This window comes from Alosa sapidissima, chromosome 24 (genome assembly GCF_018492685.1).
Source record: "Alosa sapidissima isolate fAloSap1 chromosome 24, fAloSap1.pri, whole genome shotgun sequence".
Lineage (NCBI taxonomy): Eukaryota > Metazoa > Chordata > Actinopteri > Clupeiformes > Clupeidae > Alosa > Alosa sapidissima.
Window position 1 is genome coordinate 17,505,640 of NC_055980.1, and position 23,776 is coordinate 17,529,415.

A 23,776-nucleotide genomic window follows, 5' to 3' on the forward strand; every position below is an offset into this window, starting at 1 on the left:
ATGAACTACGACAAAGTATCCTGCTCCGCCTTAACAATCTTTGTTCCACTCTAGTCCTATGGGTGATGTCAAGCGACTTTAACGCCACCGCAAAGCATTCCGGGAAGGCAGCGCTGCATTTGAAAATATGTCGCGCGTCAAAAAGCTGGGCAAAGCCCATCTTTATGCAAATGAATCCGTTGAACGCGAGGCGACTCTCCAATGAAAGGACGAGGTTGTAGGTCCTTTGTTCTACCACAACGGTGCCTGTGAAACTTTGGTTCCGCTTACAAGACAAATAATGTTTTAACGATCTCTTCCACGACCACCTAGTAGTCCATAAAACAAACGAAACTAGGATTTGGATGAATATATTGACTGTTGGTGTTTCTGGTAAGGATTTGAGATTGCATTGAGTAGTTTAAATAAAACAAGATTTCCAAATGGCTTGCATAGTTTGTTTAGGCTATTAATGTGTTGTATACTGTTAAGTACATGCCTAAAATTGTGGTCCATTTGTGGAAAAACACTTAAGATACGTTAAAACGAACTGAGTATGAGCTGGTAACTGACATTTTAAACAAAACGCCCACACACGACTGAACGTGGGGAGGCAGCACGACATCTATGCGACACGACAAAATGAAGTGTTGTGCGGTGGATCGGATTCATTTGCATAAAGATGGGCTTCGCCCAGCTTTTTGACGCGCGACATATTTTCCAATGCAGCGCTGCCTTCCCGGAATGCTTTGCGGGCGCGTTAAAGTCGCTTGACGTCACCCATAGGACTAGAGTGGAATGCGACACGACAAAATGAAGTGTCGTGCAAGTGGATCGGTACCATAACAATGCACAATAAGCAAGTAACCAACCAACCAACAAACAATAAATAAACAAATAAAATTACGACACTGATTTTGCTGGGCCTGCAATATTGTTTGGCATAATTCCCTCAGGAATGTAGAGCATAGCCTAGGCCAGTGGTTTTCAAAGTGGGGGCCGCGAGGGGGTGCCAGGGGGGCCTCAGCAAGTTGGAAAGAAAAATAAAAGCATCAAATAAATACATTTGAATTTTTTTAAATATACCCATTACTATGAGGGTTGTTATACAATGCCATTATAATAATTTGTCGCATATCTGAACATTATTTTCCATGATAATGACTGGGAATAATAGTAGAGTGATAACTCTCATATAGTATAGTATAGTATATATACTTTTTTGATCCCGTGAGGGAAATTTGGTCTCTGCATTTAACCCAATCGGTGAATTAGTGAAACACAAACAGCACACAGTGAACACACAGTGAGGTGAAGCACACACTAATCCCGGCGCAGTGAGCTGCCTGCTACAACGGCGGCGCTCGGGGAGCAGTGAGGGGTTAGGTGCCTTGCTCAAGGGCACTTCAGCCACGGCCCACTGGTCGGGGCTCGAACCGGCAACCCTCCGGTTGCAAGTCCAGAGTTCTAACCAGTGGGCTGCGGCTGCCCTATAAATATAGCAGAAAGCCCCAAATGTAATTTTACACACTGTAAGCTCCATCACAAAGTGCTTGTGGCTAAAATAATTATTAGGATTAGCTTAATGTATTTTTAAATTTGCTGTAGTATTGTCGATGGGTTTAATAACACATCAAGGGGTCCTTGGCCAGAACCTAGTGGTATTTGGGGGGCCTTGTCAAGGAAAAGTTTGGGAACCCTGGCCTAGGCTAACCTATTCCATTTCCAGGTGGGTTAGGTCTAGTCTACTTTCGTTTCAGCTTTCTCAACTGCGTGGCAGAGGCAGTCGCAAACGCAAAACTGCAGTAGCCTATAGGCCTAGTGTTGGAACTATTGGAAAGCTAAATGAGTGATTCCTGTTTTGGATGCGATTTTTGGCTTACAATTTTCTGTTATTGTATTTGATGTTTTTATGATGTTTTTATGATTTTGTTAGAACAGTGCCATGCTTAGATAGAGGAATGCATGTTGGCCAAGCTCAGGGGCTGAAAATATTATGTAGGCTATCATATATTGTAGGCATAGGCCTACATAGCTAAACAGGGTGGATTTTTTAGGTAAGTTAGCTCTAACTCTTTGAGTGAGCATAAATAACATGTTTTAAACATATTTCATATTTTTTCAAACATGTTCCATAAGATACACTAACAGGGTGGAACTTTAAGGGTTCCTGTGTGTCATATGAAATTGAGAAAAATAAAGGAGAGAGTGACTGTTGGAGCTTTCCTCTGTTTTCCAGTTGAATTCCCCTCAAAAGCAAATGTTGTCACTTCCTTCAAATGGCTATATGGATTTGTAGTCTTATTTGGGAGGCAAGAAAATACAGACTGGAACAGACAGGGTGGAAAAGGACTGCAAGGACATATAATGCATTATATAACTACAGAAAACAAATGTAGTTTCACCAGATTTACATCCTTGACAAAAGGAAGTGTACCGTAGCCTATCAAAACAATAAAGAATAAGTTGAAGTTATAACAATTTTATACTGTAGTTTAAGTTAAAGCAATAGAAAACAACTAAACACATAATAAAATTGATTTATTATAAATATTTGTCTAATTTTATTAAAGAATAAGAGTAAGGAAATCATTGGGACATGGAAATTTGATCCAAAACAGGAATCACCCAAATATATGTACGGTATTGTGATAATGTATGATCATTCATTTGTGTAGTTGCTGTTATGGTTTTGATTTTAGCTCACTGCATGTTTCTGTAATGCTAAGCCTCATACAGTACTGTATGCATCAAGCCAAAGCTATATTTATATAGGCTATTGCTCATTTTGTATACCTCCCTTTCACGGTCCACGTCAGGCAGATAATCGCCATTAGCTAAGAATACTTCGCAGTCCTTGGGTGACAACAACAGTTAGGGCTGCACAATTAACCGAATTTTAATCACGATCACGATTTTGTCTTCCCACGATCAAATTTGCGTGATCGAGCGATATTAAAAATGCGTGCTCTACCCATTGAACCAACCTGGCAACCATAGAACACTCCGCTACAAAACAATGTGCCTGCATGCAGCCTACCAATGACAACTGTTCCCTGCACTGCTCAGCCTGATGCAATGCTCAGTTTGGATGCACTGTGGACTAGTAGCATTATGTTAACTATTAGTAGGCTAGTTAGACTATACAAAAAAACGACGATCAAAAATCAAATGTGTGGCACAGCAGGCCAAGAGCTTGTCCCTCGAAACGGATCATCCGTTGTTTGAAAATATTTCGGATTTCAGGCAAGTGGAGTTAACCAAAAACTTAAGCAAAGCAGGGCTCTCAACTCATACCGTGAAACACATCACATGAAACCACACATGCCTTTTTATCACGTTAACTTTTAGTCCTTGTTTGCTTCCTCCGATATAGCCTATAATAAGAGTTAAGCTAACGACGGGATCCGTGAATTATATTCATGTATTTTATAAGCTACATGTGCAACCTACAATGCATATGCGTTTCAAGACACAGCCTACTCAAAACGAGTGAACAATAATGAAATTGTAGCCTACACGTGAGTGTTTTACATATCAACGAATGACTAAACCAGGGGTGTCCAAACTGCGGCCCGCCACGCACTTTAATCCGGCCCGCCGAGCATTTATTAGTTTATCATAGATCCACCCCGCCACACTTTAATCCGGCCTGCCAAGCATATAATTAGGTTATCATAGCTCGCTATTTTTTTCCCAGCGATAGACGACGTTGTGATTAACTTCAGGCTACTGCAAACTGCTTTACACTCTTCCTAAAGAAGTTTACAATGTCAATGTCAAAACAGCTTGTTACATCGAGATACATAGTATCTCCATTGCAGCAGATCTAACTACGTTATGCTACTCCATTTAATTGGGAACGCATTTGAGCGTGCACGAGAGAGAGCGCAATGGCAACAGTTCCCATTAGGCCCCTACTGACCATTTACAAACTGAGTGGGCACAGCACTAGCCATAGGCTATTTGAGTGGATCTGGCAAAGGGTCTTAAATTGACAGTGCACCATTTATAAATGAATTAAAAAGCATCAAATTAACAGTATTTCTTAATACTTTGTAATTACTGTGTTGCCGTTAACGTTTCCCCAAATATTAACAAAGTAGCAAGCTGGAAGTTTGGAAGTCGCAGTCAATCTATATTTGCAGTAATTTTGGGGAGTAAATGTGAGGGGAAGAATTTGGGTGAGCCAGATAGCAAGTCCAATATGTTTAAGGGAAAAAATATTTTTGTCACTAAAATTAATTAATAATCGTGATAAATAATCGTGATTATCACTTTTGTCCATAATCGTGCATACCTTGACAGCTCAACATGCTGGTCTATTAGCTGCGCCATTTCTCTGACCCCATGCTGCTTGCACACCCAACTCTGGATGATTACAAGCACAGGTTCTGGATGATAACAAATATTGAAGGGGACTATAGCCTAATCTTTTTTTTTACTTTATTGCTGTAATTATATATGCATTATTTTTTCCCTGTAGTGCAGACAAAGTGACAAGTGATGACAAACTAAAGAATCTGGAGTGCCTCTTCACATGGGACGTGGACAAAGATGACATCAATGACTTGAAGGGCATCCCAGAGAAGCTCCTGGACCGCGTCAAGTACTGTCCCCGCAGGTACCACGCCACCTACTTCAACATCCTGGCCTTTGTGAGCCACCTGCAGGGTAGGAACGACACTGCCCTTGAATACCTGGCCAAGCAAGACGAGGCAGACTTCCTGGTCACCTACTCCAGCTTTGCATGGCTGCACCATCACCTGGGTAACATGAAAGACATGGAGACTTACCTGGGCAAGGTGAAGAGAGTAGGTGAGGGTGGAGAGACCGCCGTGGAAGCAGAGAAAGGGTGGAGCTTCTTAAGGATGGGGGCTAAGCTCTATCCAAGGGCCAAGGAGAGCTTCCAGAAGGCTCTGGAAGCCAAGCCTGACAGCGTGTCCTAAAATGTGGGCTATGCCATAGTCCTTTATCGGTTGGAGGAGCTTGTCAGAAAGGATGTTAGAGTCCAGCCTGAGGACAGCCCTGCAGCCAAACAGCTACAGAGAGCCTTGGATATCGACCCCACAGATGCTGAAGTGATGGTTCTCTTAGGCCTGAAACATCAAGACTTTAATGCGCCGAAGAGCAGAGAGCTGGTCCTCACGGCCCTTGAGAAGTGTGCTGACATGCCTCAAGTCATCAGGTACGCTGGTACATACTTTAGAAGAGAAAACTGTACCGCAAAATCTTTAGAGATACTGGAGAAGGCTGCTAAGAGAGCTCCCAACTCCTCCTTCCTCTACCACCAGATGGGGCTCCTCCACTGGCAAGAGATAATCAACATGAAGACATCCGGCATGCGGAGGGTCTGCTCTGTGCAAGTAATGCCGAAAGCATCCGCTGAAAGCATCCGCCTCTTTCACAAGGCTGTGGAGCTGAAGCCGTCCAACGTGTATGCCTGGGTAAACTTGGCGAAGGCGTATGCAGAGAGCCGACGGCTGGAGGAAGCTGAACCCATTTTCGCCCGGCTGGTCTCGGATGAACGTCTGACCGTCACAGAGCGGCAGAACTGCCATGCCGAGTACGGGGTCTTTCTGATGTTCCAGAGGAAGGATGATGTTCAGGCTGTGGAGCAGTTCAAAAAGGCGTACAGGATCAGGGTCAACAGCAAAGAACGGAGTCAGGCTCGGGACAAACTCAAGAAGATTGGGAACCGCAGGTCTGGGCAGAGAGGCCGGGAGAGTGATGACATCTCGACTTTCCTGTCCAAATAGATGACCAGGACAGGCGGGAGAGCGCCACAAGGGCTGCAGCAGCAGCAGCAAATGTCAGTGGGCTTGCTGACAGCTTCAGAACAAAGATGGCGTTATAAAAGGGTCATAAGCTATTGTGTCCTAAGCTATTATTTTGTTAAAGCTATCTGACTTTTAAAGTTTTAGGTCAACACATCTCTTATTCACTAATTATGAATTTGACCATATAAATAGCTGGTGTAGGCTTTTTTACTGTGTAGTAACAGTAGTATAACTCTTGAATTTCCCCTGGGGATCAATAAAGTATCTATCTATCTATCTATCTATCTATCTATCTAGTAGTACTGTACTGCATTAGATACAAACAAATAACAGGAGGTCATGGTTTGCATATTCTACTTATAAATGAACTTTTTTCATCTGTTGTTCCTCATTGGTGGAACGCACCACCAGTTCTTACTAGAGCAGGGACATCGCTCTCCATCTTCAAAAAACTCCTGAAGACCCAGCTCTTCAGAGAACATCTCCTCTCGTAGCACTACAGTACTTACAACTAGTCTTGCTGATCCTAGCACTTACCACCTGACTAGAACTGACTCTCGATTGTTTAAAAACAGCACTCACTGATGCACTTACTCTTGTACTACACATTTTTTAAATTGTCCTAGAATTGTTGATTAAATTGCTTGAAAAAGTTTAAACTGTTACCATGTTGTTAGTCGCTCTGGTTAAAAATGTGTCAGCCAAATGTAATGTAATGTAATGTAAAATAGATCAAAGGAATATAGGAAATAAGGTTAAAGAACAGAAGTGTTTAAAACTGTAGCTTAAACCACCCCAGAAGAGCTTAAAATTATGCGTATGACTAGTATATAAACACTTGATGTTGACGTGTACCGTGCCACCCTGTGGAGAATGAGGAAGAGGAATTCAAAGAAACTTCAAAACGGCCTTCAACCTTAACCCTTGTAAGGAGTTCATATTTTTGTTACTCAGCCAATGTTCCTGGGTCTGATGGACCCATCACATTGTTAGGCTTTTAAATCAATACAGCCATAACAATATATATATATATTTATATAAATAACATACATATCAGATGTTTACTCTAGCTCAATTACCAAGGATATAGACGTCATTTATGGTTCATAATTGCCATTTACCCCAGTAAGATAACATTTATGATCATATGACTGATTGTTTCGTGAGAAAATGAGGAAATTCAATTATAAACAATATAAAAAAAACACACTCACATGCACTCACACACACACAGCAGGCCCAGTTAGGAAGAGGACACAGTAAAGGTACATAACACCTACAAGTATTACACTCTGGTCCATTTGGTCCATTTACCATTATCATTTAATCTTAAGTGTACTGTTATATGCCGATAGGTATTACTTCCAAAGTCAATGCTTTTGTAGCTTTTCCCAGTACGTCATCTGTGCCTTCGTATGGTCCTTTTAGCTAAGCTAAGGCTGCCATCTCCTGGCTATATTTTTAATTACATGTTATTTTCTGCTGGGTCATGAACACATAGCGACCTGAACAAAACACGACATTAGGCTAACAATGAACAATAAGAAAGTAACCAACAAAATAACAACTAAATAAAGAAATAAAATGATGCCAGTTATTATGCTAGGCCTGCAATTTAGTTTGGCCTCCTTCGGTTTTCTGTCAGTAATGTAGAGCATAGGAAGTAGGCCTCCTTGAGCCAGACCCCCTAATCTTGGTTAGTTGGTACCATTCAAGGAGAAAAAGTCTCATGGTGATTTTCCACAAGGTATACTACCCTAGAATTAGGAAATATGTGATAGCATTGCATTTGGGGTAGCTTTTTGTGTTTCATCGGCCTCTTTATGTCCACTGTATGTCTATGGAGGGTGTCTTACAGGTGAGTAGGCTAACATTTTTCACTAATACATATCCCCACAATACCTTCACAGCTGATTATTTACATTACAGTAAGTAAATATTTTTTTGGATTGAAACTTTTCTGAATGAATACAGTATGTAAATGAGCCATCATCTGCTGAAATACAGATTTGTATGGACATTTTACAGAAACCTTAACACTGGATAAGGTCATGCTCAAAATTCTTGATGTTAAGGGTAGAACTGCGCATCAATATTAAGATTTCTGTATTTGAAATGTATTTCAATAGATAATAACAAAAATCACCATGCTACCTATTATTCCCCTCAGATTGTACCGACCAACCATCTGGCGCAAGGGACTAGGCCTATAATAATCCATTTCCAGGTAGGCCACTTTCGTTTCAGCTTATAGTGTGGCAGACAGAGGCAGTCGCAAACGCAAAACTGCAGCAGGCCTTTAGTACTAAGTATAGAAAGGCTACTTTTTCATGAAGACACATTTTCCTCACTTCCTGTGTAAGAATTTGTATAGGGTTTCGTTTGGTGTAGCCGTTAGACCTACTCTTGGTGGACACGGTAAAATATGATATTTCATGATCACTTATGAATATTGGTAGTAGGCCTAGTTGACGCATACTGTATGCCTTTGCAGGCTACTAAACGGTTCAATGTCACGCAGGCATCAAACTCACAGAAGCTTTATTTAAATAGCAGATTTATTGCAGAACATAAAAAGGCATTATTCAATGGACCCCGTTTAGAATCGCTGCTCTTCCAACCACCGCAAACACTGTATGACTTTAATGTGCAACCCGGCTGCCAGCAGGTCAGTCAGACATAACAGACACAACTACGAAGAACTCACCATAAACACACCAAACACACAGGTCGCTACAACACGCAGGATTAGAAGAATTAAAACAAATTCACTTTTTGCGTGGGTTCAGCTCATGAAGGGTGCAATAGTAGGCCTAAGTGATTGCATAACAGGCGCATAGCCAGAAAGTGAATGAGGCTACAGTAAATTTCGGTTTCGATTTCCCGAGTAAAGTGACCAGTGACGTTGAGGAAATGCAACTTTAGCCTAGGTCCTTATCACCTTGATCGATATCACCCAAGAGTAGCCTATAAATACCTGCCTAGCTACAGTCTTTCCTGTCATTCTGGTATATCCTTCACATTGAATTTGGAAACACTGAAAACCATTCACAAGAGGAAATGAGGTAGGCTAAATTATAACATCCGTTTTGCTTAAACACACACACACAGAGAGAGAGAATTTTTTTTTTTTTTGAATTTTAACAAGCTTTATTGTACAATAACCATAAGCACCACTAACAGATCAGTCTACAAAAAACAACAAACAAACAGAAAAAACAAAAACAATAACAGGTCATGAGTCACTCATGTCAAAAAAGGGGCAAAAGAGAGAGAGAGAGAGAGAGAGAGAGAGAATAATATAGTAACACATTAGTATATCTACAGTATTGTAGAAATGTATGATCATTAATTCGTGTAGTTGCTTATGGTTTAATTATCTCACTATGCTTCTGTAATGTTAGCCTACCTGAGTATGGAGCCTGAGCCTGTCTATGTAGGCTATCAAGCCAAAACTATATTTATGTAGGCTATTGCTAATTTTGTATAGCCTAATCTTTTTCACTTTATTGCTGTAATTATATATATATATATATATATATATATATATATATATATATATATATATATATATATTACATATATGCCTAATCTTTTTCACTTTATTGCTGTAATCATGTATGCATTTATTTATCCCTGTAGTGCAGACAAAGTGGCAAGTGATGGCAAACTAAAGAATCTGGAGTGCCTCTTCACATGGGACGTGGACAAAGATGACATCAATGACTTGAAGGGCATCCCAGAGAAGCTCCTGGACCGTGTCGAGTACTGTCCCCGCAGGTACCACGCCACCTACTTCAACATCCTGGCCTTTGTGAGCCACCTGCAGGGTAGGAACGACACTGCCCTTGAATACCTGGCCAAGTCCGAAGCTGTGCTGAAGGAGGAGAAGCAAGACGAGGCGGACTTCCTGGTCACCTACTCCAGCTTTGCATGGCTGCACCATCACCTGGGTAACATGGAAGACATGGAGACTTACCTGGGCAAGGTGAAGAGAGTAGGTGAGGGTGGAGAGACCGCCGTGGAAGCAGAGAAAGGGTGGAGCTTCTTAAGGATGGGGGCTAAGTTCTATCCAAGGGCCAAGGAGAGCTTCCAGAAGGCTCTGGAAGCCAAGCCTGACAGTGTGTCCTACAATGTGGGCTATGCCATAGTCCTTTATCGGTTGGAGGGGCTTGTCAGGAAGGATGTTAGAGTCAAACCAAAGGACAGCCCTGCAGCCAAACAGCTACAAAGAGCCTTGGATCTCGACCCCACTGATGCTGAAGTGATGGTCCTCTTAGCCTTGAAACATCAGAGGTATAATCCGCCGAAGAGCAGAGAGCTGGTCCTCACGGCCCTTGAGAAGTGTGCTGACATGCCTCAGGTCATCAAGTACGCTGGTATATACTTCAGGATAGACAACTCCAAAGCAGAATCGTTAAAGATACTCGAGGAGGCGGCTAAGAGAGCTCCCAACTCCTCCTTCCTCTACCACCAGATGGGGCTCCTCCACTGGCAAGAGATGATAAAGATGAAGACATCTGGAGAGTGGCAGGCCGGCTCTGCGCAAGTCAAAGCCGCCAGCGCTGAAAGTATCCGCCTCTTCCGCAAGACCGTGGAGCTGAAGCCATCACACACTCTCGCTTGGGTCCAACTAGCGAAGGCGTACGCAGAGAGCCGGCAGCTGGAGAAGGCCGAGCCCATTTTTGCCCGGCTGGTCTCGGATGCGCGCCTGACTGACGCGGAGCGGCAGCACTGCCACACCAAGTACGGGGTCTTCCTGATGTACCACAGGAAGGACGACACCCGGGCCGTGGAGCAGTTCAAGAAGGCGTACAGGATCAGGGTCGACAGCCAAGACCGGAGCCAGGCTCGGGACAAACTCAAGACGATTGGGAGACGCAAGTCTGGACAGAGAGGCCGGAAGAGTGATGACATCTCGGCTTTCCTGTCCGCAGTAGACGACCAGGACAGGCAGGACAGCGCCACCAAGGCTGCAGCAGCAGCAACAAATGTCATTGGACTTGCTGACAGCTTCAAAACAAAGATGACATTATAAAAGGGTCATAAAAATACACTTACTCATAAGCTATCTGACTTTGAATGTTTTAGGTCAGCACAACTTTTTTTCACCAATTGTGATTTTTTATAGAATATAATTAGCTGGTGTAAGCTTTGTTACTGAAGTAAGGTAGATATGTTTTAAAATCATATTTGGCAGTTTAGAAATTATATAAATCAGCATTACGTAATTTAATATGTATATGTATGTGGGATATTACCCTTTTTTGTTTTGTTTATGCTCAGAAAATTAACTGACTGCTGGTGTTTAATTTTGGTGTCTCAAACCATAAACTCTATTTCAATGGTTATGTGAAGTAAAATCATATTCTGTAATGCAAAAAAATAAATAAAAAATCCTTGGTGGTTTTGATTTAAAAAAAGACTTTGGTGGTTATTTTAAAAGCTAAGTCAAGCACTCATTTAAGTCCATGTAAATTTGTGCCCTAAATTGTTTCTATCACGGTTCATTTGTGTGACCTTACCAAAAAACATGATGGGACCTAAAGGCTTTAGGAGTAAAATGTCTAACCCTGAGTTACATTGTAAACAGAGAGAGAATAGCAGACCTTAAAGGAGAATTCCGGTGTGATATTGACCTAAAGTGTATTGAAACATGATACCGACTGTGAACGTATGTCTCATAGCCCATCTCGGCTTGTCCCCTGCACTCCAAAATCTGGCGCTAGTTAGCCGATGCTACCAACAGCTTTTTCAATAGTGGTGCTTCGGCATCGGGCTAGCCATGCAAATAAATCACTGTTTTACACCCATTTACGAGGCTCAATGCATCTCCACACTTCATTGGTAGACTTCCGAGGGCCCTGACATTTAAAACGAGACATTGAGAACTTTGAAAAAGCACTGGTAGTTTACTTACAAGACGATTTATATAGACAGTATCTTCACGAAATTTAGCGTTTGCAGCCATCTTGAATTTAGTCACGATAAGTCGAGCAACGAGTAAGAATGAACAGGTATGATAAGGGATCAGATTCCAAAAATATATGTATATTTTATATGTATAAATCGTCTTGTAAGTAAACTATCAGTGCTTTTTCAAAGTTCTCAATGTCTCGTTTTAAATGTCAGGGCCCTCGGAAGTCTACCAATGAAGTGTGGAGATGCATTGAGCCTCGTAAATGGGTGTAAAACAGTGATTTATTTGCATGGCTAGCCCGATGCCGAAGCACCACTATTGAAAAAGCTGTTGGTAGCATCGGCTAACTAGCGCCAGATTTTGGAGTGCAGGAGACAAGCCGAGATGGCCTATGAGACATACGTTCACACTCGGTATCATGTTTCAATACACTTTTGGTCAATATCACACCGGAATTCTCCTTTAAGTCACACACCAGTTTCAGACTATTTATCTCCTTAAATGGCTTTCATCCTGTGAGGCAGATTTCCCTGCTTTATTTGTGTGATCCCTTGTGACAGGGAAATGTAAACACACATAGGGACGAAATAATATCATGTATCATGAGGAATATACAACCAATGGGGGGGGGGTTACAATTACCAGTATGTTTCACAAAGGAATAACACAGTTTTTTTTATAAAAAAAAAACAAGCAAAAGCATTACTACCCTTTAAAAAAAGCAAAGAAATGTGAAGTCTTGCTGAATTTGCTGAATACAGGTGAAGTCTTGCTGAATTTGCACCTTGTGCAACAGGTGATGTAGGGCACCTATTGCAGCGTGCAGCGTGTGACCACACGGCCATGTGAACGGCATACACGGCCAAGTGCAGCCATGCATCGTGCGTCAGGACCCAGTCCTAAAGACTCTGTAAACATGTCCGTGTCGGTGCGTGAGAGAAGTATGCAGCTCTCTCATTAAAGTACAAGGAACATGGGCACCGGGAGCAGGGGGTCCAAGGGGCCAATGCCACCCCCCCCCCACCACACACACACACTTTTGCCCCATCAGATTATCATAATGACCAACAACATGATGTATCAAAAATGGAGTGAGAAGTTAACCTTAACAATGTCAAACTAGCCCGTCTTTTGTCTAATTCTTTGTTTCTTCGAGCAGACAAATGGTGATGTCGGTGGGGATCTGTCGTTAGATATTCCAATAGGTTAGGCATACACTTTGGACGCATTCTTGGTGACCGTTTTTCTCCATAAAGCATGAATGCAAAGTTCCTCGCCCTTTTAGTTTCACTGCCTCCTCAAGTGGGTGGATGTTAATTTAATAAATCTTAATATGGTTTGGATTTGTTATGTCATTATTTTAACAAAAAGGATTGTAAAGTGAAAGTGTTGTAGGCAAAGTAAGTCCATCTAAAGTTCCTGAGTTAAGCGTAATGCCCCCCTGTGCATCAGAGACTCCAGCTCTGCAGCTCTATATGTCACCTCGAGAAGGCTTTAAATTCTGCTTTCTATGTACAGTATTTGCAGCTGACTGTTCTTTTATTTTTGAGAGGCGGTGGTTGTCTTTAGCCTGTATTAATTGTGAACAATTATTGAAGTTATGAATATGTTGCGGTAACCACGTTATAGCACGACTGACATTCAATTATGAATACCAGGCGCAATGCGATGTATCCGAAACATGTAGTTTAGGCTACCAAGTCTTCTCAAGGTTTGTATGATATCTTTCTGAAGTCCTAACCTGAGTTACAACTGTTAAGCTTTCTCATTAAAGAAGAAGCATGGTTGAGCACATGAATAGTATTGCATACTGACTCAGACAACTGTTCACCGAGTGTTCAGTGGTCATTCCTGTATTTCTGTATCCTGTAAGTTGTATTTGATAACCACTCAGGATAATATTACAGGAGCAAAGCTGCTTTCTAAACAGCAGGTCCTTAGTTACTTCCTCAATTATCATTTGCAGCAGAATGAGAAAGTTAGGTTATCTGCTACTAGAACAGTGGAGAAAGTGGAGGAATTCTTGGATAGGGCTAGAACGTTGTAAGTTCGATTCTCTTATGAAGTGAGATTGTCCTCTTGCTTCTACATGATGAACCTAACTACATGCTGAACCTAACTAGTGTGACACGTGGAAATACCAAATAAAGCAATGCAACTATATTTGAAACAATTGTTTTTCAAGCAAACTGAACACAATATAAAACCCAAACTACTGTAATAAGGAGAGTCCAGCTGAGATGAGAGAGAGGTGGGAGTGTGGACTGACAGAGATCAAGAGGACTGAGAGATCAAGAGGTCCAAGGGGTCAAGATGACCTAGAAAGAGATGAGAAAGAGGATTCACATTTCTATGCATTTCACATTTGTATGCTTTTCCATAAACAAATATCAGCATGACACAGCAGATTGTCCTCATCTATCCTGTAACACCATCAACGCCCTAGAAATCCCCCTTAATGGCTCTCATAGGTAATGACCGAGTTGCTCTCTGTTATCTCTAGTCACGTGACCCATTGGCACAGGGGAATGTTTACACACGCAGGGAATAAGTGAACAATCTGCCAGTGGTAGAATTGCAGGCATATTCTACAAACAAATAACATGCGGTCATGGTTTGCATATAGTCTCCTTATAAATTAATCTGCTCCTAGAAAAAAGGCACATTGGTGCTAAAAAAAATTGAGAATTCTGTAGTAGCTGCAACCTTTTGACCTCTAAACACAGGGAGGCGTCTACTAGCATAGAGGATGGCAATCCTGCCTAGACAAAGTTGGTGTTTTACATGTAACTGATAATAGCTATCGCTTTGTGATCATAGACACAGATCATACCATAGGCGTAGTCACGTAGTCATAGGCGACGGTAAGGTCAATCTATTGTCTCAATTGTGTTTCATGTGACGCACCGAAGCTAGGCCTACATTCATGCATTGTTTTGCTCCAGTCGAAAATGTTTCTGCGTAGGCCTAATTTGTCAGCTGTGATCAAATGCGTTCAATTCCACTATGTCATAAATATAACATGCTGATTAATGTTTGTATGGTGTATCTCATCAAGGCTTCTCTTATGTTCAATCAAATTGGCTTTGCCCACCTGTTCTTTTTTCTCTGCCCACCCATTCAAACATTGCTGGCTACGCTACTGGATCATACACACATACAACAAGTTTATAGGTACTCACAGTGAACAAAAACCCAAGTGAAAGAATGACAGTGTAAATGGAAGCAGCCAAAGAAGTAGGCCTCATAATCAGAACAATGAAGAAAGCAGATAAAGCATCTTAACACTTTCCAAGACATAGAAATCTGAATGACCGGTAATTTATTTGTGCATGCTAAGGTAAATAATAAACATTTAATGGTCTATTTAGATATTACTGTTACATTATTTGAATGTGACAAAGATCAAAGGAATGTAGGAAACTAGATGTACCACAGAGCGGTACAAAATATGACCGCCGCCCACTCCAGCACATTTTTTCCACGCTGAAAGGCCTATATGATTCTAACTGTCTCACTAAATTGCATTATCCACACTCAATTCTCACTGGTATCTGCTAGACAACAAGTACCAAAACATGATTAGTTCATAGATTTCACATGTAAAATTAATTTTATACAACCCCACCTCCATCTTGCCTGTTCATAATTCTGAGAAATTCTTGAATTGTGTGCATGTGTGCATGTACATGTTTATGTTATGTGTGTGGGTGTGTGTGTGTGTGTGTGTGTGTGCGTGCTTGTGTGTGTGCCTGCGTATGTGCCTGTGCATGCAAGCGTACGTATGTCTACTGTGTGAGTATGTGTCATACGTATGATTACTGTGAATGTCTGTGTTGTGAGTGTATCTGTTTGTGCACATGTGTGCACATGAAATGGGTTAACATGACCCCTGGAGGCAAACATACGGAAAAAAATGGTCATCCTAGTCCCTACAGTTCTCAAGATATTCAAAGAGAACTGTGTCTGCCCTACCCTCCTTTCGGGGGGTCCAGTCCAGCGGGGGGGCTACAGATCAAAACGAAAAACGACGGTTCCATGCTATCCATGTGGGGTTACATGCCCACCAAGTTTTGTGTACCCCGGTCTTTCAGTGTCCCGGGAATCCTTGTTGGTGTACGTCACTAAATGTACACATACATTATTTTATTGTAAGGCCCCCCATGAACGAAAGTACACAAAACTTGGCATGCATTCGGAGGGTGTCATAATGATCCTACACTTTTAATTTCATGCAGTTTTGACCTTGTCAGCCAGAGATATTGTGATGAAAACACCTAATTTTTTGCTTTTTAATTTTAACTAGGTGGCGCTATACATGAAATAAGTCTCTGCGCGGAGGTCTTAATAAGGGTAAAGAGCAGCAAAAGTGTTTGAAACTGTTGCTTGAACCACCCCAGAAGAGTTTGTCTGATGCGTATGACTAGTATATAAATACTTGATGTTGACGTGTACTGTGCCACCCTGTGGTGAATGAGGAAGAGGAATTCAAAGAAACTTCGAAACTGGCTGGCCTTCAACCTTCAATGACAACCACTACATTATATAACCATAAAGTCCCTCCCTGATATAATTGTTATTAGCCTACTCATGAAATGTAATGAATGAAAGCCATGATATTTATGCTATTCATTGTTGATCTGAGGTGATTTATACAAAATCATTAATGTATGATTGTGATTGTGTTGGTGTAATCTGTAAAAACAAATATTTGAATTGCTGTCATATCTCTTTAAATGCCAATGACTATAGAATGCTTTGAACGTGTCTATAGAATGCTTTGGACGTGTCTCATTCACTTTTCTTATAGGATCACAGAATGTTTTTTCTCCTCTGAATAAATCTGTGAAAGGATATCTGACAAACGTCAGGTTGAATCTGTCAAATGTCAATAGACCCCTCTTTGTCTTTGTCTTCATTTATGTGGCTGACACTTTTATCCAAAGCAGCTTATAGAAGTCAAGAAATTGCAGGACATTGCAGCAGTTTGGGATTAAGTGCCCTGCTTTGTGGTGAATGGAAATTAATCTCCCGGCCATTCAAAAATAGTATCTGGAGTTGCGATACAACAGTTCTGAAACACTGTAAGACAGTGTGGGGTAGACCAGATCGGCCTGCACACGGGGCAGCTCTTTGTTTAAGTCATAGCTTATGCATTCTCTTAAATAGCCTCCGCCATCAGTTTGTGTGTGTGTGTGTTTGGATGGGTGAATTTGAGGCATGACATTGTAAAGCTCTCAAGTGTAGGCTACTGGTATGCCGACAGGAATTGCTTGCAAAAATATTGTAGTTCTACTGTAGTTCATCAGTATTAGCTATAATCCATTAGTTTTACTTTTATTCTATGTAGCCTAGCCTACCCCTGATTAGTATCTCCTCGATTAACCTCACAATTACAAGGCACTATCATATGGTAAATTGTAGCCTAAATCAAAACACTGTTTTATTAAAGAGGTCAAATTCACAGCAGGATCAGGCCAATGAAAGTTCGGTATTTATTTCAATTTAAATCACTGCCAGTTGCATTATTTTTAATGTCCAAATATATCAATGAAAATCCCTCACTACTGAACAACTTCCAAAGTCAAAGCTTTTGTAGCTTTTACCAGCACTTCATCTGTGCCTTCATGTGGTCCTTAGGTAAGGCTGCCATCTTCTGGCTATATTTTTAATTACATTTTATTTTCTGCTGGGTCATGAACACATAAACATTGCCATAGGCTAATGAACAATGATCAAGTATCCAACAAACAAGCAATAGGCTACATAAATAAAGAAGTGAAATGATGCCACTTATTATGCTAGTCCTGCAATATAGTTTGGCCTCCCTCGGTTTTCTGTCAGTATAGAGCATAGGTAGGCTAGTAGGCCTCATGTAGGCTGTAATAGCCTTGACATTCAGGGTGATATGATAACACACAGAAAGCTACTACCTATCCAATGCTATCTTTTTTTTCCTAATTCTAGGGTGGTATATCTTACCAAAAATCACTATGATTCCCCTCACATGGTACCGACCAACCCCTCTGGCCCAAGGACTAGGCCTAATAATCAATTTCCAGGGTTACTTTCGTTTCAGCTTAGTGCTTGGCAGAGGTTGTCATAAACGCAAAATTGTAGAAGGCCTAGAGGCTATTTTTCATAAAGACACATTTTCCACACTTCGTGTGTAAGCATATTTATCTATAGGGCTTCGTTTGGTGTAGCCTATAGGCCTACTCATTGGTCAGAGCAAATAATATGATATTTCATGATCACTTGTGAATATTAGTAGCAAAGATTCTCTGCTCTGTTCTAGAATCTTTGATTGGTAGTAGCCTAGTGACGCATATTGAACGGTTCGCATAACTGAACGGTTCGATGTCACCCAGGCATCAAACTCATAGAAGCTTTATTTAAATAGTAGATTTGTTGCAGAACATTAAAAAAGCATTATTATACGGCTCTTCACAATGCAAGTAGGATGCTCCATTGACTTGAATGGAATTTCCGAAAGTTCTAGCGGTCATTATTTCTTGTGAAAGGACCTCTGAAAACAAGAATGACCGCTGTCAATGGCAACGGAGTTTGCGCTTGGAATTTCATTCAAAAGTGAAAGCAGACGGTTGATCAGCTGTGTTCTAAAGAATGTTTGATTCAAGTTCAGCGTGTGTTGCGAACTATTTGTTTCTCAGCAAAAGCCACGACGAAACGGTAACAAGTGTAAAGAGACATATCATGGAGTTTATTTTTTTCGTTTTGGCAAGTAGCCGTGTAATAAGCGGGATAATGTATAGAACGCCGGTCATTATGGGAAAATAAGTCCCCCGAACTTGTTTCGCCCTGATCGCCAAGATAATAAGAATTAAAAAACGTTCACTTTTTGCGTGGGTTCAGCTCATGAAGGGTGCAACAGTTACCCTCTATGATTGCATAAGAGGCGCAGAGCCAGAAAGTGAAGTAGGCTAAGTTTCGGTTTTGATTTCCCCAGTAAACTGACTATTGATTTTGAGGAAATGCAACTTTAGCCTAGGTCGGTATCACCAAAGAGTAGGCTATAAATACCTGCCTAGCTACAGTCTTTGCTGTCACTCTGGAATATCCTTCACACTGAAAACACTGAAAACCATTCACAAGACGAAATGAGGTAGGAGAGAGAGAGAGAGAGAGAGAGAGACTAATAGAGTATAAGTATATATCATAGTAATGTATGATCATTCATTTGTGTAATTGCTTATGGTTTTAATTATCTCACTATATGTTTCTGTAATGCTGAGCCTATAGTGTGGAGCCTAAGCCTGTCTATGCATCAAGCCAAAACTATATTTATGTAGGCTATTGCTCGTTTTGTATAGCCTAATCTTTTTTACTTTATTGCTGTAATTATATATGCCTAATCTGTTTTACTTTATTACTGTAATTATAAATGCATTCACTTTTCCCTGTAGTTCAGACAAAGTGACAAGTAAGGGACAACTAAAGAATCTGGAGTGCCTCTTCACATGGGACGTGGACAAAGATGACATCAATGACTTGAAGGGCATCCCAGAGAAGCTCCTGGACCGTGTCAAGTACTGTCCCCGCAGGTACCACGCCACTTACTTCAACATCCTGGCCTTTGTGAGCCACCTGCAGGGTAGGAACGACACTGCCCTTGAATACCTGGCCAAGTCCGAAGCCGTGCTGAAGGAGGAGAAGCAAGATGAGGCGGAATTCCTGGTCACCTACTCCAGCTTTGCATGGCTGCACCATCACCTGGGTAACATGAAAGACATGGAGACTTACCTGGGCAAGGTGAAGAGAGTAGGTGAGGGTGGAGAGTCTGCCGTGGAAGCAGAGAAAGGGTGGAGCTTCTTAAGGATGGGGGCTAAGTTCTATCCAAGGGCCAAGGAGAGCTTCCAGAAGGCTCTGGAAGCCAAGCCTGACAGCGTGTCCTACAATGTGGGCTATGCCATAGTCCTTTATCGGTTGGAGGAACTTGTCAGAAAGGATGTTGGAGTCAAGCCTAAGGACAGCCCTGCAGCCAGACAGCTACAGAGAGCCTTGGATCTCGACCCCACAGATGCTGAAGTGATGGTCCTCTTAGCCCTGAAACATCAAGACTTTAATGCGCCGAAGAGCAGAGAGCTGGTCCTCATGGCCCTTGAGAAGTGTGCTGACATGCCTCAGGTCATCAGGTACGCTGGTACATACTTCAGGAGAGAAAACTCTACCACTGAGTCGTTAGAGATGCTCGAGGAGGCGGCTAAGAGAGCTCCCAACTCCTCCTTCCTCTACCACCAGATGGGGCTCTGCCACTGGCAAGAGATGATCAACATGAAGACATCCGGCGAGTGGCGGGCCGGCTCTGCGCAAGTCAATGACGCCGCCGCCAAAAGCATCCGCCTCTTCCGCAAGACCGTGGAGCTGAAGCCGTCCAACACACACGCCTGGGTCCACCTGGCAGAGGCGTACGCAGAGAGCCGGCAGCTGGAGAAGGCCGAGCCCATTTTCACCCGTCTGATCTCGGATGAGCGCCTGACCGACACGGAGAGGCAGCACTGCCACACCAAGTACGGGGTCTTCCTGATGTACCACAGGAAGGACGACACCCGGGCCGTGGAGCAGTTCAAGAAGGCCTACAGGATCAGGGTCGACACAAAAGACCGCAGTCAGGCTCGGGACAAACTCAAGAAGATTGGGAACCGCAGGTCTGGGCGGAGAGGCCGGGAGAGTGATGACATCTCGGCTTTCCTGTCCGAAGTAGATGACCAGGACAGGCGGGAGAGCGCCACAAGGGCTGCAGCAGCAGCAGCAAATGTCAGTGGGCTTGCTGACAGCTTCAGAACAAAGATGGCGTTATAAAAGGGTCATAAAAATACACTTACTCATTTAATGTTTTAGGTCAGCACATCTTTTTTTCACCAATTGTGAATTTAACAGAATATAATTAGCTAAGCTAATTAATACGCATTAAGCAATTTAATATATATGTATGTGGAATATTACCCTTTTTTGTTTTGTTTATGCTCAGAAAATATATCTGGTCTGATTACCTGACTGCTGGTGTGTAATTTTGGGAAATCATATTATGTTATGCGAAACAAAACAAAAAAATCCTTAGTGGTGACTGATTTAAAAAAAAAAAAAATTGGTGGTAATTTTGTGGCGACGGCGTCAACTTACATGGTGGGCGTTGCTACAGTGGCATGATGCCACTCCCATGATAAATGGGGGTGGTGATGTGGCTGTGTGTACATGTATAATATGTGTATGAATTCATGTGGACGCATGTACTGTTAGGAAATATGTTTCGTGCTTCCCAGGGGACAACTTTAATAATATTATTGTCAGGTATAAATTGCATTCATTCATGTTTCATTTACAGTTTTTCTCAGTCGCTTTGGTGCTTTTCTCAGATCAGAATGAAAATTCTCATAACTATTAGTTCAACCTCCACAACATTTAGTAATTTGTGCACATTTCTCCTTCATCTGAACAAATTGCAAATGCTTTTGAACATGTATCAGTTGCTTTGTCATGTCAGTCAAAATGAACTATACTTATGGATGCTGAATAGTCGTTCCCAATAAAACTAATAGTCTTCATTTTATTGTTTGAGTCATTACATACAAAATTGGTGAACTAGTTATCAAATTCTGTTATAATGCTGTAATTGCAAAGAGCATACACAGTAAAACTGTGAAACATACATATTCAATGTCTTGTACTCACTTACTCCCCTAATTACAGCAATTTGTAAATTTACTGTAGTTTTCAAATGGCTGCAAGTACTGTATAGTGCTGTCTTGAGCATTTTCAGGTAGTGTCACCGAGTTCTGACCTTTTTTTGCATGGGAAAACACTGAGAGCATAAACTGTCGTAATGAAAAAATGACAAAGCCATTTGACTATCTTGTTCATAAACGATGGTGTCAAGACTTCTCATTTTGATGACACTGGCAGTTTCATTGACATAAATACTTGCTTTTGAGGAGTGGACTATCCATTTTGAGCAAGTGACGTGCTTTTGCAGGTTATCCACTAGGTTTTGCAGTTTGCACTAATTGTTTTGAGAAATGCACTAACTGCTGTGCAAATGTTAATAGTGATGTGAGAAAAACACCAAAGCGACTGAGTAAAACTGTAACAAAAGGAAACAGGTACTTTTTAGTTGTAGGATTTATTGACAGGGGGTGGGATTAAATAAGTGTTCACTTCTTCCCACTCCCTTTCAAATGTGTTTAAAAAGAGATTAGTCTATTTATTTATTTTCTGCCAATTGATGACATATGTGTTTATAACTGGCACATTTTAAATAAATTCAAATCAAATTATATCAAGCACTCGTTTAAGTCCATGTAAATATGTGCTCTAAATTCTTTCTTCATAGTTCATTTGTGTGACCCCACCAAAAAAACCATGGTGGGATTTAAACTGTAGTAAAGGATTTAGGAGTAAAATGCCTCACCCTTATGACTGTGCTACGTGTAAACAGAGAGAGAGAATACAAACCTAAAGTCACACACCGGTTTCAGTTTCATTTAGCCAAACATTATCCGCAGGAGGTACTGTACAAATAGGCATCTCTCAATGTTAGTGGAGTGCTTCTGCTTCTGTGACATAGAAACACAATTACAGCTATGTGGAATGTTGCACGTCCAACATACTGTACGTGGAACATGCAGTACAGCTAGAACCGACATGGAGACAGAATGGCAGCCTAGCTGAATTTGCACCATGTGGAACGTGCAGTACAGCCAGGGCACCTTACGCCAGTCAGGGCATGGAGATAGAGGGTGGCTCTGCTAAGACCAGCCCTATATTTGTCTCCTTAAATGGCCTTCATCCTGTCAGGCAGATCTCCCTGCTTGATTTATGGAGTGTGATCCCTTGTGACAAGGAAATGTATACACACACTTAGGGAAGAAATCAGATAAGGTATAACCAATGGGGGGATGTTCCACAAAGGAATAATGTTTCACAAAGGAATAACACACAGGGTCTTTTTTATAAATAAAAAGAAACATTACTATCCCTTCAAAATAAATGCAAAAAACTAAATTGCGACTCAGTTGAAGTCTTGCTGAATTTGCACCTTGTGCAACATGTGGGGAACCTTGTAATCTAGGACACCACAGTGCAGTGTGCACCCACACGGAACAAGAAGCCCCGCATGTGGCGACAGGAGGTCCAGGGCCACGTAGGGCAGGCAGCAGAGCAGGTAGGTGCCCAGGGAGAAGAGCACAGGGAAGAAGGGGGAGTGCAGCCATGCGTCGTGCGTCAGGACCCAGTCCCAGAGACTCTGGAGCAGCCGTGTAGACATGTCTGTTCGTGTCGGTGCACGAGAGAAGTATGAAGCTCTCTCAGTGTGAGCATGCAACTAGAGTGTGCTTTCCTAGAGCCGGCCCCCCCCCCATTTCCTTATAAGGCTTACATCCTGTGGGGCGGAATTTCCTGTTTGGTTCATGGTGTTTGTGCGTGTGTGTGTGTGTGCGTGTGTGGGTTGGTGTATGTGCATGCAGAGGAGGCACAGCATGTGCCTCCTCTCTTAGCTCTTCTGACAACATGACACACCTGATGCATACTTACCATGCTTTTCCCTCCTCCACCTCCCTCTCTTTCCTTCTCTACCTCCTCCTTCTACCTCCCACTCCTCCCTCTCCACCTCCTTCTCTACCTCTCTTTTCTCCACCTCCCTCTCTTCCCTCCTATCCTCCTCCCTCTCTTCCCTCCTCTATCTCCCTCTCTTCTCTCCTCTACCTCCTCCTTCTACCACTTTCTCCTCCCACCACACTTTGACTAGCACTTCTAATGTAGACACTCCTATAGTACTAGTATTAACAGATGCAGTGGTAATTCCTAGCTAAGGTCTGCTCTACACTGGAGCTTAAATGTTATATTTCTGTAAGTCACTTTGGCTAAAATCAGTAAATGTAAAATGATAGGCTCTGCTAGGGCTACAGTAGGGCCCCCTTTTGTTTCCTTAAATGGTTTTCATCCTGTAGGCTTGTCCTGCTCAGATGCTTCAAAGACTCTCTAAAGTGCTCACTCAAAACACTTTTACACTTTTTAACATTAGCCCTGACACCTGAGAGGCCACTGCCCAGGACTGTACACTGTGGCGATCATCCCTTAA

General features: G+C 42.0%; 3 protein-coding genes across 3 annotated transcripts; all 3 read left to right on the plus strand.

Annotated features, from left to right (window-relative positions):
* On the plus strand, positions 1-5,840 carry LOC121700731 (interferon-induced protein with tetratricopeptide repeats 1-like). The gene is made up of 2 exons (XM_042083933.1): positions 1-15; positions 4,407-5,840. Exons 1-2 carry the CDS (start codon positions 1-3, stop codon positions 4,926-4,928), a joined length of 537 nt encoding a protein of 178 aa, XP_041939867.1. The 3' UTR covers positions 4,929-5,840.
* Positions 5,841-8,622: 2,782 nt separating this feature from the next.
* Positions 8,623-11,137, plus strand: LOC121699953 (interferon-induced protein with tetratricopeptide repeats 5-like). Its single transcript, XM_042082527.1, has 2 exons — positions 8,623-8,824; positions 9,402-11,137. Exons 1-2 carry the CDS (start codon positions 8,820-8,822, stop codon positions 10,795-10,797), a joined length of 1,401 nt encoding a protein of 466 aa, XP_041938461.1. The 5' UTR covers positions 8,623-8,819; the 3' UTR covers positions 10,798-11,137.
* A 7,263-nt stretch (positions 11,138-18,400) lies between these two features.
* On the plus strand, positions 18,401-20,697 carry LOC121699952 (interferon-induced protein with tetratricopeptide repeats 5-like). The gene is made up of 2 exons (XM_042082526.1): positions 18,401-18,805; positions 19,107-20,697. Exons 1-2 carry the CDS (start codon positions 18,801-18,803, stop codon positions 20,500-20,502), a joined length of 1,401 nt encoding a protein of 466 aa, XP_041938460.1. The 5' UTR covers positions 18,401-18,800; the 3' UTR covers positions 20,503-20,697.
* Positions 20,698-23,776: the final 3,079 nt, after the last annotated feature.